The sequence below is a fragment of the Mesoplodon densirostris genome, chromosome 9 (genome assembly GCF_025265405.1).
Source record: "Mesoplodon densirostris isolate mMesDen1 chromosome 9, mMesDen1 primary haplotype, whole genome shotgun sequence".
In the NCBI taxonomy this organism is placed as follows: Eukaryota; Metazoa; Chordata; class Mammalia; order Artiodactyla; family Ziphiidae; genus Mesoplodon; species Mesoplodon densirostris.
This window is the reverse complement of record NC_082669.1, coordinates 25,559,890-25,571,000: the sequence shown is the minus strand read 5'-3', so window position 1 is coordinate 25,571,000 and position 11,111 is coordinate 25,559,890. Positions and strand designations below refer to the sequence as shown.

General features: G+C 46.7%; 1 protein-coding gene across 1 annotated transcript in view; it reads right to left on the bottom strand.

The window, feature by feature from the left end:
* Window positions 1-1,197: 1,197 nt before the first annotated feature.
* Window positions 1,198-11,111, bottom strand: part of STK17A (serine/threonine kinase 17a) — a 43,294-nt gene continuing 33,380 nt past the window's right edge. Inside the window, exons 4-7 of the mRNA XM_060108053.1 lie at window positions 5,773-5,899; window positions 2,573-2,621; window positions 2,306-2,485; window positions 1,198-1,861 (exon numbers count right to left, since the gene is read on the bottom strand). Coding sequence (XP_059964036.1) covers window positions 1,537-1,861; window positions 2,306-2,485; window positions 2,573-2,621; window positions 5,773-5,899 — 681 coding nt within the window. The 3' untranslated portion in view covers window positions 1,198-1,536. The remainder of the gene's footprint in view (window positions 1,862-2,305; window positions 2,486-2,572; window positions 2,622-5,772; window positions 5,900-11,111) is intronic.

Genomic DNA, 11,111 nt, shown 5'->3' with positions numbered 1-11,111 from the left:
ATGGGAAAGTCCAGCCCAGTACCCTACACACACTTGAAAACAGATGGTTAGGGGTTCCCATGGTTCTGAGGCTGACATCTGAGCAACCAGGCTGGGAAGAAAGCACCACGTGACACCCTAGCAGACTGCGAAGGGATGGGTCCAAGTAGCTCACGGTACAGAGCACACGTTGTGTGCACACAGCACGCAAGTCACAGACAAGTTGTATTCACCCGATACAAGCACCTAATACAAGATAAATAAGGACTCTCAGACTGTTCTGTGTAAGAAGAATATTTAGTTGCTTTAAGTTATACAGCATACGCTTTTACATTTCCACTTTTTAAAATAGGAATTCGTTCACTGTGGGCCCAGATACAGCTGAAGTGTTCAATCCTAAGTAAATTAAATGCTACTGAGTATATTCTTATAAATCTTACAAGTCTTAGGATACCTCCCTAATGACAAAGTCTCCAATGTCAAATCGTTTATGAACAAAGTAAAGGTTTATAAATATTCTGGCATTTTACCACTTTTCCTAGTATTGCTTGGGGGCTAATATGAAATTCAACAGAAGCAGAGGCTCGATGGCCAGCATGAATGTGCTTTATATTTCTTCCCCAATTCCTGGGGATTTTATTAACAAAAACAACTTAATAGCGTCCTCTCACTGACCGAAGCACCACCGTATTGATCAGATCACACTGCCTCTCGCAAGAGGAAGGCGACAAGCGTGTGAGGAGGCGGCAGGGGTGCAGCCTGTGAAAGAGGGTAGACAAGGAAGGTGTGATGAGGGACACGCGGAGCCGACACTGGGTTAACATTACAGGGTGACTTAACCTTGACCTTGAAAACCAGAACAATTTCAGAGGTGAAAAATCACCACCACTCTTACTAGTGATGTTGAAGAAAAAAAAAAGAAAATTAGCCAGGGTTTTTCACTGATAGGGCTGCAAAGCATTAGGAAAAAAAAAAACAGACAACAGAAGCCAAATCAAGTCAACATAAAGCAGTAATAAAATATAAAAATAAGACATTATTAAACTAGTGGATGTTATTCTAGGTCTCAAAAATTTGCAAAATACCTATTTAAATTAAAATCTTAGTCCCCTCAAAAAATCCAAAGTGAAAAAGTATCAATTTTAGTTAAGATATCAGCATACATATATGCAGATATAGATATACATATGAATAATGCAAAACAGATTTACAAAGATGTTAATTTTGGCACTTTTACTTGGATCTTTAAGGAAAGTGACTACAGATATCTTTGCATACAAATTCTCATTCTGGAGAAACAGGATGCAGAAATAAAAGGTTCAAGCATCTCCCTTCTTAAAAAGAACTTTGAAAAAGGTAACTTTACCCGTTAAACCTCCTGGTTGGCAACTTTATAAAACTGGCTTGATTTCTCTAACTCCACAAGTTTGACAAAGTTATTTTAGTTTCTCCCAGTGACACCTGGTCATCCACTTTCAGCATATGTACCATTTGGCCAGAAGTCCATAAATAATGTTTCCAATGCAGAAATCTTAAAGTTCTAAAGGGAAATACTGCTCAGTAGATAAAATCTCCCGGAATGTCTTGCAGCAAAGGTTCCTCAAATTTAAAGCGTTTGGAAATGGCCTTTTGCTCCATTTTCTCTTTTTCAGACTGTCTGCATTGTCCTAAAGTATATGAAGTAACCACAATCAACTCCTCTGTGACGACGGATTCCTCGGTTTCCGGCTTCTGAGTATCTGAATTACTTTCAGGCACAGAATCGCCTTCCTGGAGGGCCTGTGCCTCTTCTAATGCCCCTTTCACCTTGAGAGAAGGTTCCTGAACACTGCTGTGCATTAGCCATGGATGTTTCAGACATTCCTCAGCAGTGGCGCGATCTCTGGATAAAGATACACATTTTACAATTAGGATGAAGTAGTTTAAAGCCTCAACTATAACTTAGAGCATAAGGTATTATATTTTGGGATGTATGAACCACAAAGATCTTACTGTGGTTCCTGAACAAAACAAAGTTTTGGCATTTGCATGCAAATGCCGTTCCCCACAATATAGAAAAATAGTATTTTAAGTTATCTCTGAAAAGCCCCTTTGAAAAACCAAGAACAGATGGCAAATATCTGTTATACTGAGGTGCAGTTCACATTTTCTAAAAAACATCTTCATTTTTGCCACTTTTTCTTTCAACAGATGTAAGAAGCCAAAGGTTTCATCTAGTTTTGTCTACACTTTCATGTCTTTATTTTGGGGTTTCAGTTGTTAATCTGCTTTTGTTCAGAGCAGATTGCTCAAAAATTGATAGAGATCAATATTAACGAATACTTACTCAGGTTTCTTAACTAAAAGTGTCTTGATGAAGTCAACAGCTGATTCAGACACAACATCAAATTCTTCCTCAGAATAACTCAGATTCATCTGTGAGATGTTGAGGAACGTTTCTTGTTTATTATCGCCTAAGAAAGGCGATACTCCCGTCAGCATGACATATGCCAACACTCCAATGCTCCTAAATCAGAAGGAAAATGTAAGAAAAATTAGTATCATATTCATTTCTTGAAACTAATTTGATCAATTCATCATAAGTAATTCTCACCACATATCCGTTGCCATGCTGATAGGATCATAACTAAGAACTTCAGGAGCTAGTATCAGAAACAAAAGAAAACATTTAGTTTTGTGGAAAAAAATTGCCAAATTTGCTCTTAGAAAAATTTAAATATCAAACTAAGACATTGTCAAGGTTTGGGCTAAGATGAAATAAGTTCATGTTATAAGTCAAATTAATATGCATTACTGTAAAGTCTAACTAGATGTTTATAATTAACTTGCTTATTACTTTTTGCACCTCTATCCTCCAATGCTGGGTCCAAGTATTTTTTTTTTTTTTAATATTTGAATACATAACTACTGCCATATAAACTGGCAACTTTTACACTTTCCTCTTTCCACACCCTCTATCTAATCAAGCATCAGGTTCCCGCTTTTAAATCGTGATCTCCCCGGCCCCCAGTCTACAGCACGTGCCCCCTGACCCCCACTTGGTCCCGCCCTCTGATCTACTCTCTCTGCTGTGGCTGCAGTGAGCTTTTAAAATGCCCACCCGTTAACACAGTCAACAAGGTTAGAAACAACCTGGGCATCCTTGGATGACATGCGTCACACACACAGACAACAAAGACAACCTACAGGGTTGAGAAAAAGTTTGCTTTGATAATATCCAACGAGACTGCTGCCAGCCAGAGAAGTAACAGAAAGACAGTCCCAAGTGTGCAAGGACATAGGGGAAATTCAGGAAAATCCTCCCTGAAGACTGCTCACTGGTACGATCCAGTCAACCAAAAGACGATTTTTTTCAAAAGTATAGAAATAGGAAGACTAGGCTATGAAAAGACAGGCAATAAGTACTGAATCCATTTAAAAACAGATCAAAGCCTAAAAAACTGAGGTAATTACAATAAAAAAGGGAATGAAAATGTTCTAGGGAAAACCAAAACACTCAAAGTTGCACATGCATTAGGAGTGGGAGATAAGCCTCCCCCAGAACAGGAGAGGGGGAGGTGTAGGGGATACTGGTTTCCCCACTTCTGTCTGAAGCTGTCGAGCTGAGAAGCAGAGGCTACGAATGTTATTTAAAAGTTGTAAAAGAGGGAGTGCCCCGGCGGTCCAGTGGTTAGGACTCCAGGCTTGCACCGCAGGGGGCACGGGTTCCATCCCTGGTCAGGGATCTAAGATCCCACAAGTGATGCAGCACGGCCAAAAAAAGAAAACAGAAAAACGTTTTAAAAGATACTACCAGGAAATTTAAAATCAAATGCAGAGTATCCAGATTACTGGAGGGGAGAAAGTACAACAGAGCCTAGAGAGCAGTAGATGGTGGGAGGAGCGGGGAAGGAAATAACATTAGCTTCCTTTTCTGAGTGTTTATTACGTGCTGAGCGCTGACGTGAGAGTGTGACGGAGCAGATCCAGTGAGGTAGGACTTCCACAGCCTCGTTTCGTGGACAGAGGACCGTGAGGTATAAAGAGGTCTGGGGACCGAGGTCCCACAGCTGGCCAGTGCGGAGGGGCACACACCCAGGCAGCCCTTTCTGCGTATGAAAGGCTGGGGCGGGGCTGGGGGCACAGGGTCCCCTTTAAAAGGCAGGCCAGGCGAAGAGACGGGAGCGCCGCCTGTTTTTCTGTATTATATCCTTCTGAGTTATTTGTAGTTTTTTGGGGGTTGGGCTTGTACTGCTTTTATCATAAAGGACACAGCTTTGTTTTTTGGAGGGAAAAAAACTCTTGGTAGAAAATTTAGAATTTACCAAAGAGCAGAAAGCATTGGAGGGAAACAAAACAACCCCCCAGAAACTCACTCAGGGCAATAATTCCTATGGGCATCTGGGCCCACAGCCCTTCAGCCCGCAGTCTCCTGAGCTTCTTCCAGTTGACAAGGCCTCCCGTTCATCACGGGTGCTTCTCCTGAAGCAGCAGCATGTTAAGCCACGTTCCTAACACTAACTCAGCGGTCATGAGACGTACCAGTCGGCGTACTGGAAATTGTGTTCTCGTCCACAAAAAACACACCATCTTTGAAGGGTGTTTTTCTGCCTGCGATATCTTTTATTACCTAATTAATAAAGGATCTGCTGTTTCAACCTGTAGGACTTGAGAAAGTATTTTAAAACTTCAAATTATTTTTTGTACTGTCATTGCCATACAGCTTTGTTTTCCTCAACCCGACCTGTCCCCCGGGACTTTCTGTGTCCCCCTGAATCCTTTTTTCCTTCCTACGTAAATTCCCAGCATCCTGGGCTCCTTCAAGGACTACTCTTCTCCTTTCACCTTCTTCTTGCCACGCCCCCAGGCCTTCTAGAAGGAGACTGCCTGTCCGCCCACTTCACACCTCTGCCCTCAGGCAAATCTTCTTCCTCCCCCCAGGCCCAGGCCACAGCCTTCTCTACTCCTGGTCACAATGATGCTCTCACCTATGGACACAAAAGCCATCCTCCTCCTCCCAGGGCTGCCATCACCCCGGGCAACTTCCACACTGATGTGCAGGACCCTACCGGCCTGGCACCCATGCTTCTCAACCACCTGGTCCAAAGAAGCTGACCTTCCAGAGCAACATCCAAGGCCTTGTAATCACAAAGAGCCCTTTCTACTCTGACATTTTAAATGATAAAACTGTAATCCCTGGTCACACCTTTAAATTATTTTACTGCTTTGCTCTTCTACAGAAATCTCTCTTTTTCTTTAACCTCATCCAACCACTAATTCTTTTATGCTCCATTTTCCTTCCAGTCTATCCAAAAAGTCATAGTTTACCACTTTTTCTACCAAACCGAGAAGCCATGGTTCATCACTTCAGCTGCTCTCTCCTTTTTCTTTCTGCCAGAAGCTCTCAGCCCTGCATCAACCCAGCAGAATGCCCTGTTTCCCACATCTATGCAATCACAGGGCTTGCAGTGACTTTCACAGTGCTTATTCTACCAACTTGAAGTTCTTGAAAGGTCCTTACTTGTTAAATATCCTTCCACCCTCAGATAACCTGACATCCTCTCCTATTCCTTTTAGAAGCAATCCCTTCAACTTCTCTTAGCCCTCCAGGAAAGGGACCACCAATTTGGTACCTTACTCTTTATAAAGTTTTCCATTTTTTAACTTAATACAAAGGAAGGGATCTCTGACGGTAGAATTTCAACACAGTGGACGGCAGGCCCCCCCCCACTCACCACGCCACATGGGAGCTCCCCAGTGAAGGGGATGCCTGGCCCCACACACAACACATGCAGCACTCAGGAATATACTCACCCACGTACTCGGGGGTGCCCATAATCTCCCGGAGCTCTTCGCTGTTCTTCAGTACTCTTGAAAGACCAAAATCAACTATCTTAATGTCACCCAGTGGAGAGTCACTTGTCAGCAGAATATTCTGGGGCTACAAAATGACACCCCCCAAATTAATAAACCGTGATTGCATATGAAGAGCATAAAGAGCGGGTAGCCCATAAAACACAAATTTCACCTGTGGAACCGAGAGCGAGAAATTTACCAGTAGACAGTCATTCGTCAGACAGCTGTTTTTACAGCACACTTCCTATGTGTAAGGCAGCAAGCCTCGTACCATCTCTTCCCTTGTACCAGCTCTTCGTCAGCACGTAACTATGCATCTATTCCCATCTTAAAAACCAAACCAAACCACTTAATTAAAAAAATCCTTCCCCCATGACCCTGCATCTCTTTCTGGCCAACACACTCCCTCCCTCAAAGCTCAACTTCTTGGAAGCGAGGTCACCTCAATCCAGCTGCATCGGGATTTGCCCCCTGCACTCCATCTGCCCTCACTAAGGTCACAATATCTTTAATAATCGAAGGCCCACCGAGTCCAGTGGGGGTCCTGCAGGCACTGACAGCGGGACAATTTGGAGCTACTGGTCGTCCTCATATTCCCTCTTGGATCTATTCCTCCCTCTATAGCTCCCTCTCCATCTTTTTCACGATTGTTTTCTTTGCTCTCCTTTTAAATAGTGGTGTTGCCCAGGATCTCTTGCTGGCTGGCGCTCTTCTCCTGACACTCTGCGTTCTATTTCTCAGCAATTTCATCTACTATCAAAGCTTTAGCCGCCACCTACACGCTGATCACTTCTACCCTAAGCCCTCTCCGGACTCACAGTGCCAACTGAAATCGGATCTTTTCGCCTGGCAAGGCCTTCAATGCAATACACACGTCGGGCACCAAATCCACTGCTCTCTTCTGTATCCCCAGCCTCAGTACTCAAGTCAGACACTGGGGAATCATCCTAAAGTTCTCTGTACCCTTCATTTTCCACCACTTCCACATCTAGTGAAGGTCACCAGTCATGTGAATTCTATTTCCTAGATCTCAATATTCCCACTGCATGAAATCTGGGATTTCATTACCCTCCTGTCTCTAGTTTCCCCACCTTCAACCCATCCTGCACGTACGACAACCTTCCCATACTGTAAGTCTGATCGTTGACACTCTCCCTGTGGTCGTCTGGCTGTTCTTCGCCAAGAGCCACACTCCAGTGGGGTCGGGGCGGGTTGGATGTCCATGGCGGTGGTAAGCGCCACCCAGAGGACCAATGAGCTTCGCGCTCCTGGAGTCATTTTTGCTCAGCTGAAAATAACTAGGACATCTTTGCATAAAAAGTCAAGCTGATACAGACTAGAATGTAAAATTCATCCCAATTTTTAAAATAAAATATGAGATTTGAAAGAGGCTTATGCGCACTTGAGAATGGGTCGGCGCTTGCTGTCTTTGGCCGTTAAGAGTACTTCCAAAGGTGAACTGAGGATACTGGCACCAATAAAGTATAAGTACCTCACTAGAGCGTCCAGAATGTTCCGTGCTCCGGCCCCTCCCTCCCTTTCTAGATGACTCTCCTGTCACCATTCTGCAGGGAGTCTGCGCTCCAAATCAGTCGGGCTGTAGTCCCTCGACAGGACACACGGCCCACACCTCAGGCCTCTGCTCGGGAAGGCCCCTCCCCGGCTGCCTGGCAAATTCATCCTCACGGCTCCCTCCAGCACGGGGTGGCGTCTCCTCTGCGAAGCCCTCTCTGCCCTCCCCTCCCCTGGCCCCTCTCGCCTCCCCGGCGTCTCGTACAAGACACGTTGTTCTGTTAACAGGAGTTTCCGGTCTCCTCCGCCACGCGGTTCTGTAGAGGGTGGCAGTGATGTTCACGGTCCTCTCCTGCCACTTCCACCCAACCGCTCCATCCGACTTCTGTCTTCTCGTCCGCCGCCCAGGTCAAAGACAAGGGCGCCCTCAGGGCTCTCCTCTGAGCGCCGTCTCAGCGGTGCTTGACGTTGCTGCTCCTTCCCTGTCCACCAGCTCCTTTCCTCTTGGCTTCCAGAACAGAACACCGTCCTGGTTCTCTTGCTAACTCCCCGGCTGCTGCTGTTGGTCCGTCTCCTGCGACCCGCCCACTAACTGCTGGGCCCCCAGGGCCTGATCTGGAGGCTCCCCCTCTCCTCGCCCCACTCCCACCCTGCACCTCCACCTGTACCCCAGGCCGACGACCACCTGCCCCTCTGGACTCACAGCCTCTCTCTCTGGCTCAGGTCCCTTCAACCAACTCTTCACCTAACCTCTCCCCTTTGATGTCTCAGAGGCGCCTCCGATTCAACATGCCCAAGCCAGACTCCTGCTTTCCTCCCAGATCAGACTCTCCTCGCGTCCCCGCGGGCAGCTCGGTGGATGCTCCTTGCAGCCGGCAGGACGCAACGCCGAGGGGCATCTCTGTCTCTCCTCTCTCCCCAGCGCCTTCGCCACTGAGCTAACGCGTCACCACGTCCTAGTGACATTAAGTCCTAGACGTAGGCATTTCTAGACTTTGTCTGCCCCTCTCTCCCCACCCTACAGAACACTACCTTGAGCTACCACCACTTTCTCCTCCGTTGCAGCAGAACGCTGCCCGAACTGCAGCCAGGAGGGTCTTCCGTCCTCTGTACATCTGATCAGTGACCGCCCTGCCTAAACCCTTCAGTAGCTTCCCTCTGCTCCTATGATAACCTCCCAGCTGCTCACTGGGGTCCACAAGCCCCAGGCAGGGCGAGTTCGTGCCCGGCTGTCCAGACTTGTCACCCACCTGCTCTCCGGGCTCAGGGAAAGTCGGTCTCCCTGCTGGCCACTCACACCTGTCATGCTCTCTCTCTCAACAGCATCTCTGTCATCGTACCCCTGCCACCTGGAACGCTCTTCTCTGTTCTGCTCTGCCTACTGTCAACTTGGCGAGAAGACCCAGCACGGCAGCGAAGCAGCAACGTGACGGGCTGCCCTACGACAGAGGATGCTGAGGTACAGGGGGGCCCTCCCTCTGAAACGGGTCTTACTATCGAGCCAGCCATCCGGCCTACTCTTTTCTATTATGAAGATGCTTGTAGGTTTATCTCAGTCTGGATTCAGAAACAGAGGGGAAGAGGCTACAGCTCCGTGGGAACAGGAGCCACAGTCCTGGCCACGGTGATGTCACCGGGCTCAGGGCCCGGCACCCGGCAGGCCCGCACTGACACTCGCCCAGTAAGTGAAAAGAGGAAAGGTGACTAACTACAAAGAAACCCTTAAAGGGTCTCTATTTTCTGTCAGGACAGGTGGTACCATAACTATGAGCAATGCCAAGCCCCTACTGTCCTGAGTTCATACTCAGAACAGAAGACAGATGGGCCTGTCAGGCTCAACTAGCTCAGGTGCTGCAGTTGACAAAGCACTCAGGCAAGAGATGAACAAGATGGAATGATTCTGCCCTGGAGGGTTCCCGAGGAGGTACGGCAGCAGCCCTGACGGGGAAAAAGGATTTCACCACTTATTCCGCAAAGTTTTACTGACTGCCTAGTGAGCTGTGACCTGAGGAAATGGCAGAAAACAAGTCCTCCGTTCCTTTGGAGACTTATACTCCAATAGGGCCAAATAAGTACAAATAAATAATACAACCTCAGGTTGTTTTAAGCTCTACAGAGAACTCAGAGTGGGGGAAGGAGCGAGAGAGTGCCCGTCGGGCATGTGTGTGTGCGAATGCTATTTCCAGGGCAGTCAGGGAAGGCTTCCCGGAGGTGGCGTATCTGAGGGCAAACCAATGTTAGGAAGGAGCCAGTCACGGCGCAGCCTCTCGGGGTTGGGTGTGGCAGAGGGAAGAACTGCGAGCTGAAGATGAGCACAGAGGTGAGGGGCAGGTGTGAGGCTGGAAGGAAATGGGGTTGGGGGACAGGACTCGCAGGGCTTTGTGGGCCATTCAGGAGTGCCTGGCAGAAGGCAGTGCGAGGGGAGGGACGGAGGACATTCCAGGGAAAGACAAGACCGCAGGCCAAAGTACACAGGGGAGCCAGCACACAGCACGATGTGCAAGGGACTGTCAAATACAACCACGCGGCTGGAAACAGCCTTCTGAAAAGCGTGCCTTTAGCCTGTCTTTAAAAGTGTCTAGAGGGAGAGACAGAGTGAGGAAGATATGATGAAGAATGGAATGAAAGGAAAGAAATTTTACACCTAACAGAAGCGAAATCCACCGGCCATCGTGACTGATGCCGTGTAGGGGCAGGAAGAGGGCACAGTGTCCTTCGCTGACTGACACACGAGGTCCGCAGAGAGGACCATCGCTTCAACTTTCTCAGGACCAGCCAGGGCAGCTGGAAATTCAGCCTGGAGAGACGGCGAGGCCAAGGACATGGCTTTGGGGACCTGCGGCACATAGGAAAGACTAAAAGCACGGAAGTAAACGAGAGGAAGAGTGTACAGCAAGAAGAGAAGTGGGCCAAGAGGCAGGATGGCTGATAACTACGTTTTGGGGTAAACAGCAAGAGTCAGGAAAGAGGAGAAACACTGGTCTGAGAGCGAGAACCCAGGTGTAACATCAGAGCAGGAAAGGCAGGGAGAACAGCGCCATCAGATGGACAAGGGGAAGAATGACGACCATGAAAGAACTCAGAGAAGGTAGTTTTTAGTAAAATGGTGGGAGAAAAAACTAGCTTCCAATAGGCTGAAAAACAAACGGAAAGGCTAAGAGATCTAGTACAGGTTGTTTTGGCTTAAATATCTTCTGATACCCTTGAAGCCAGTGCTGTCCTACAGAAAGGTAATTTAAAATTTCCTAGTAGCCACATTACAAAAGGTAAAATGGAACAGGTGAAATTAAATGTATTCATTTAACTCAATATATCTAAAAGGTTATACCTTCAACATGTAATTAATAGGGAGAATTATTGAGATAGTTTACTTTTTTTCACACTAAGTCTTTGAGCTCTGGTGTGGATTTCACACTCTGAGCACAACCGAGTTCAGACGAGCCACGTTCCAAGTGCTCTAAAGCACCACGTGGCCAGTGGCACTGGGTTGATGGTGCAGCATTAAACTCCTTAGGAGAAAAAAAAGGTGCAATGACATCCCAAGAAACGGTCAGGGAATTCTTAGTGTCTCTTGCCCACTGTCCTAATTTACTATCACTATGCAATTATGGAATGATAGTTTGTTTTGAAAACAAATTCATCAAAATAACTAAGACTTTTCTGCCTATAGTGAAACAACCACACTGTGGCTCAGTATCATCTCTAATTTTGTATAAAAACCTGTTTTGTCTTTTTCTTTTAAATCACAGACAGTTTTGGCTACAGTAAAAACTTAAAACTGAATG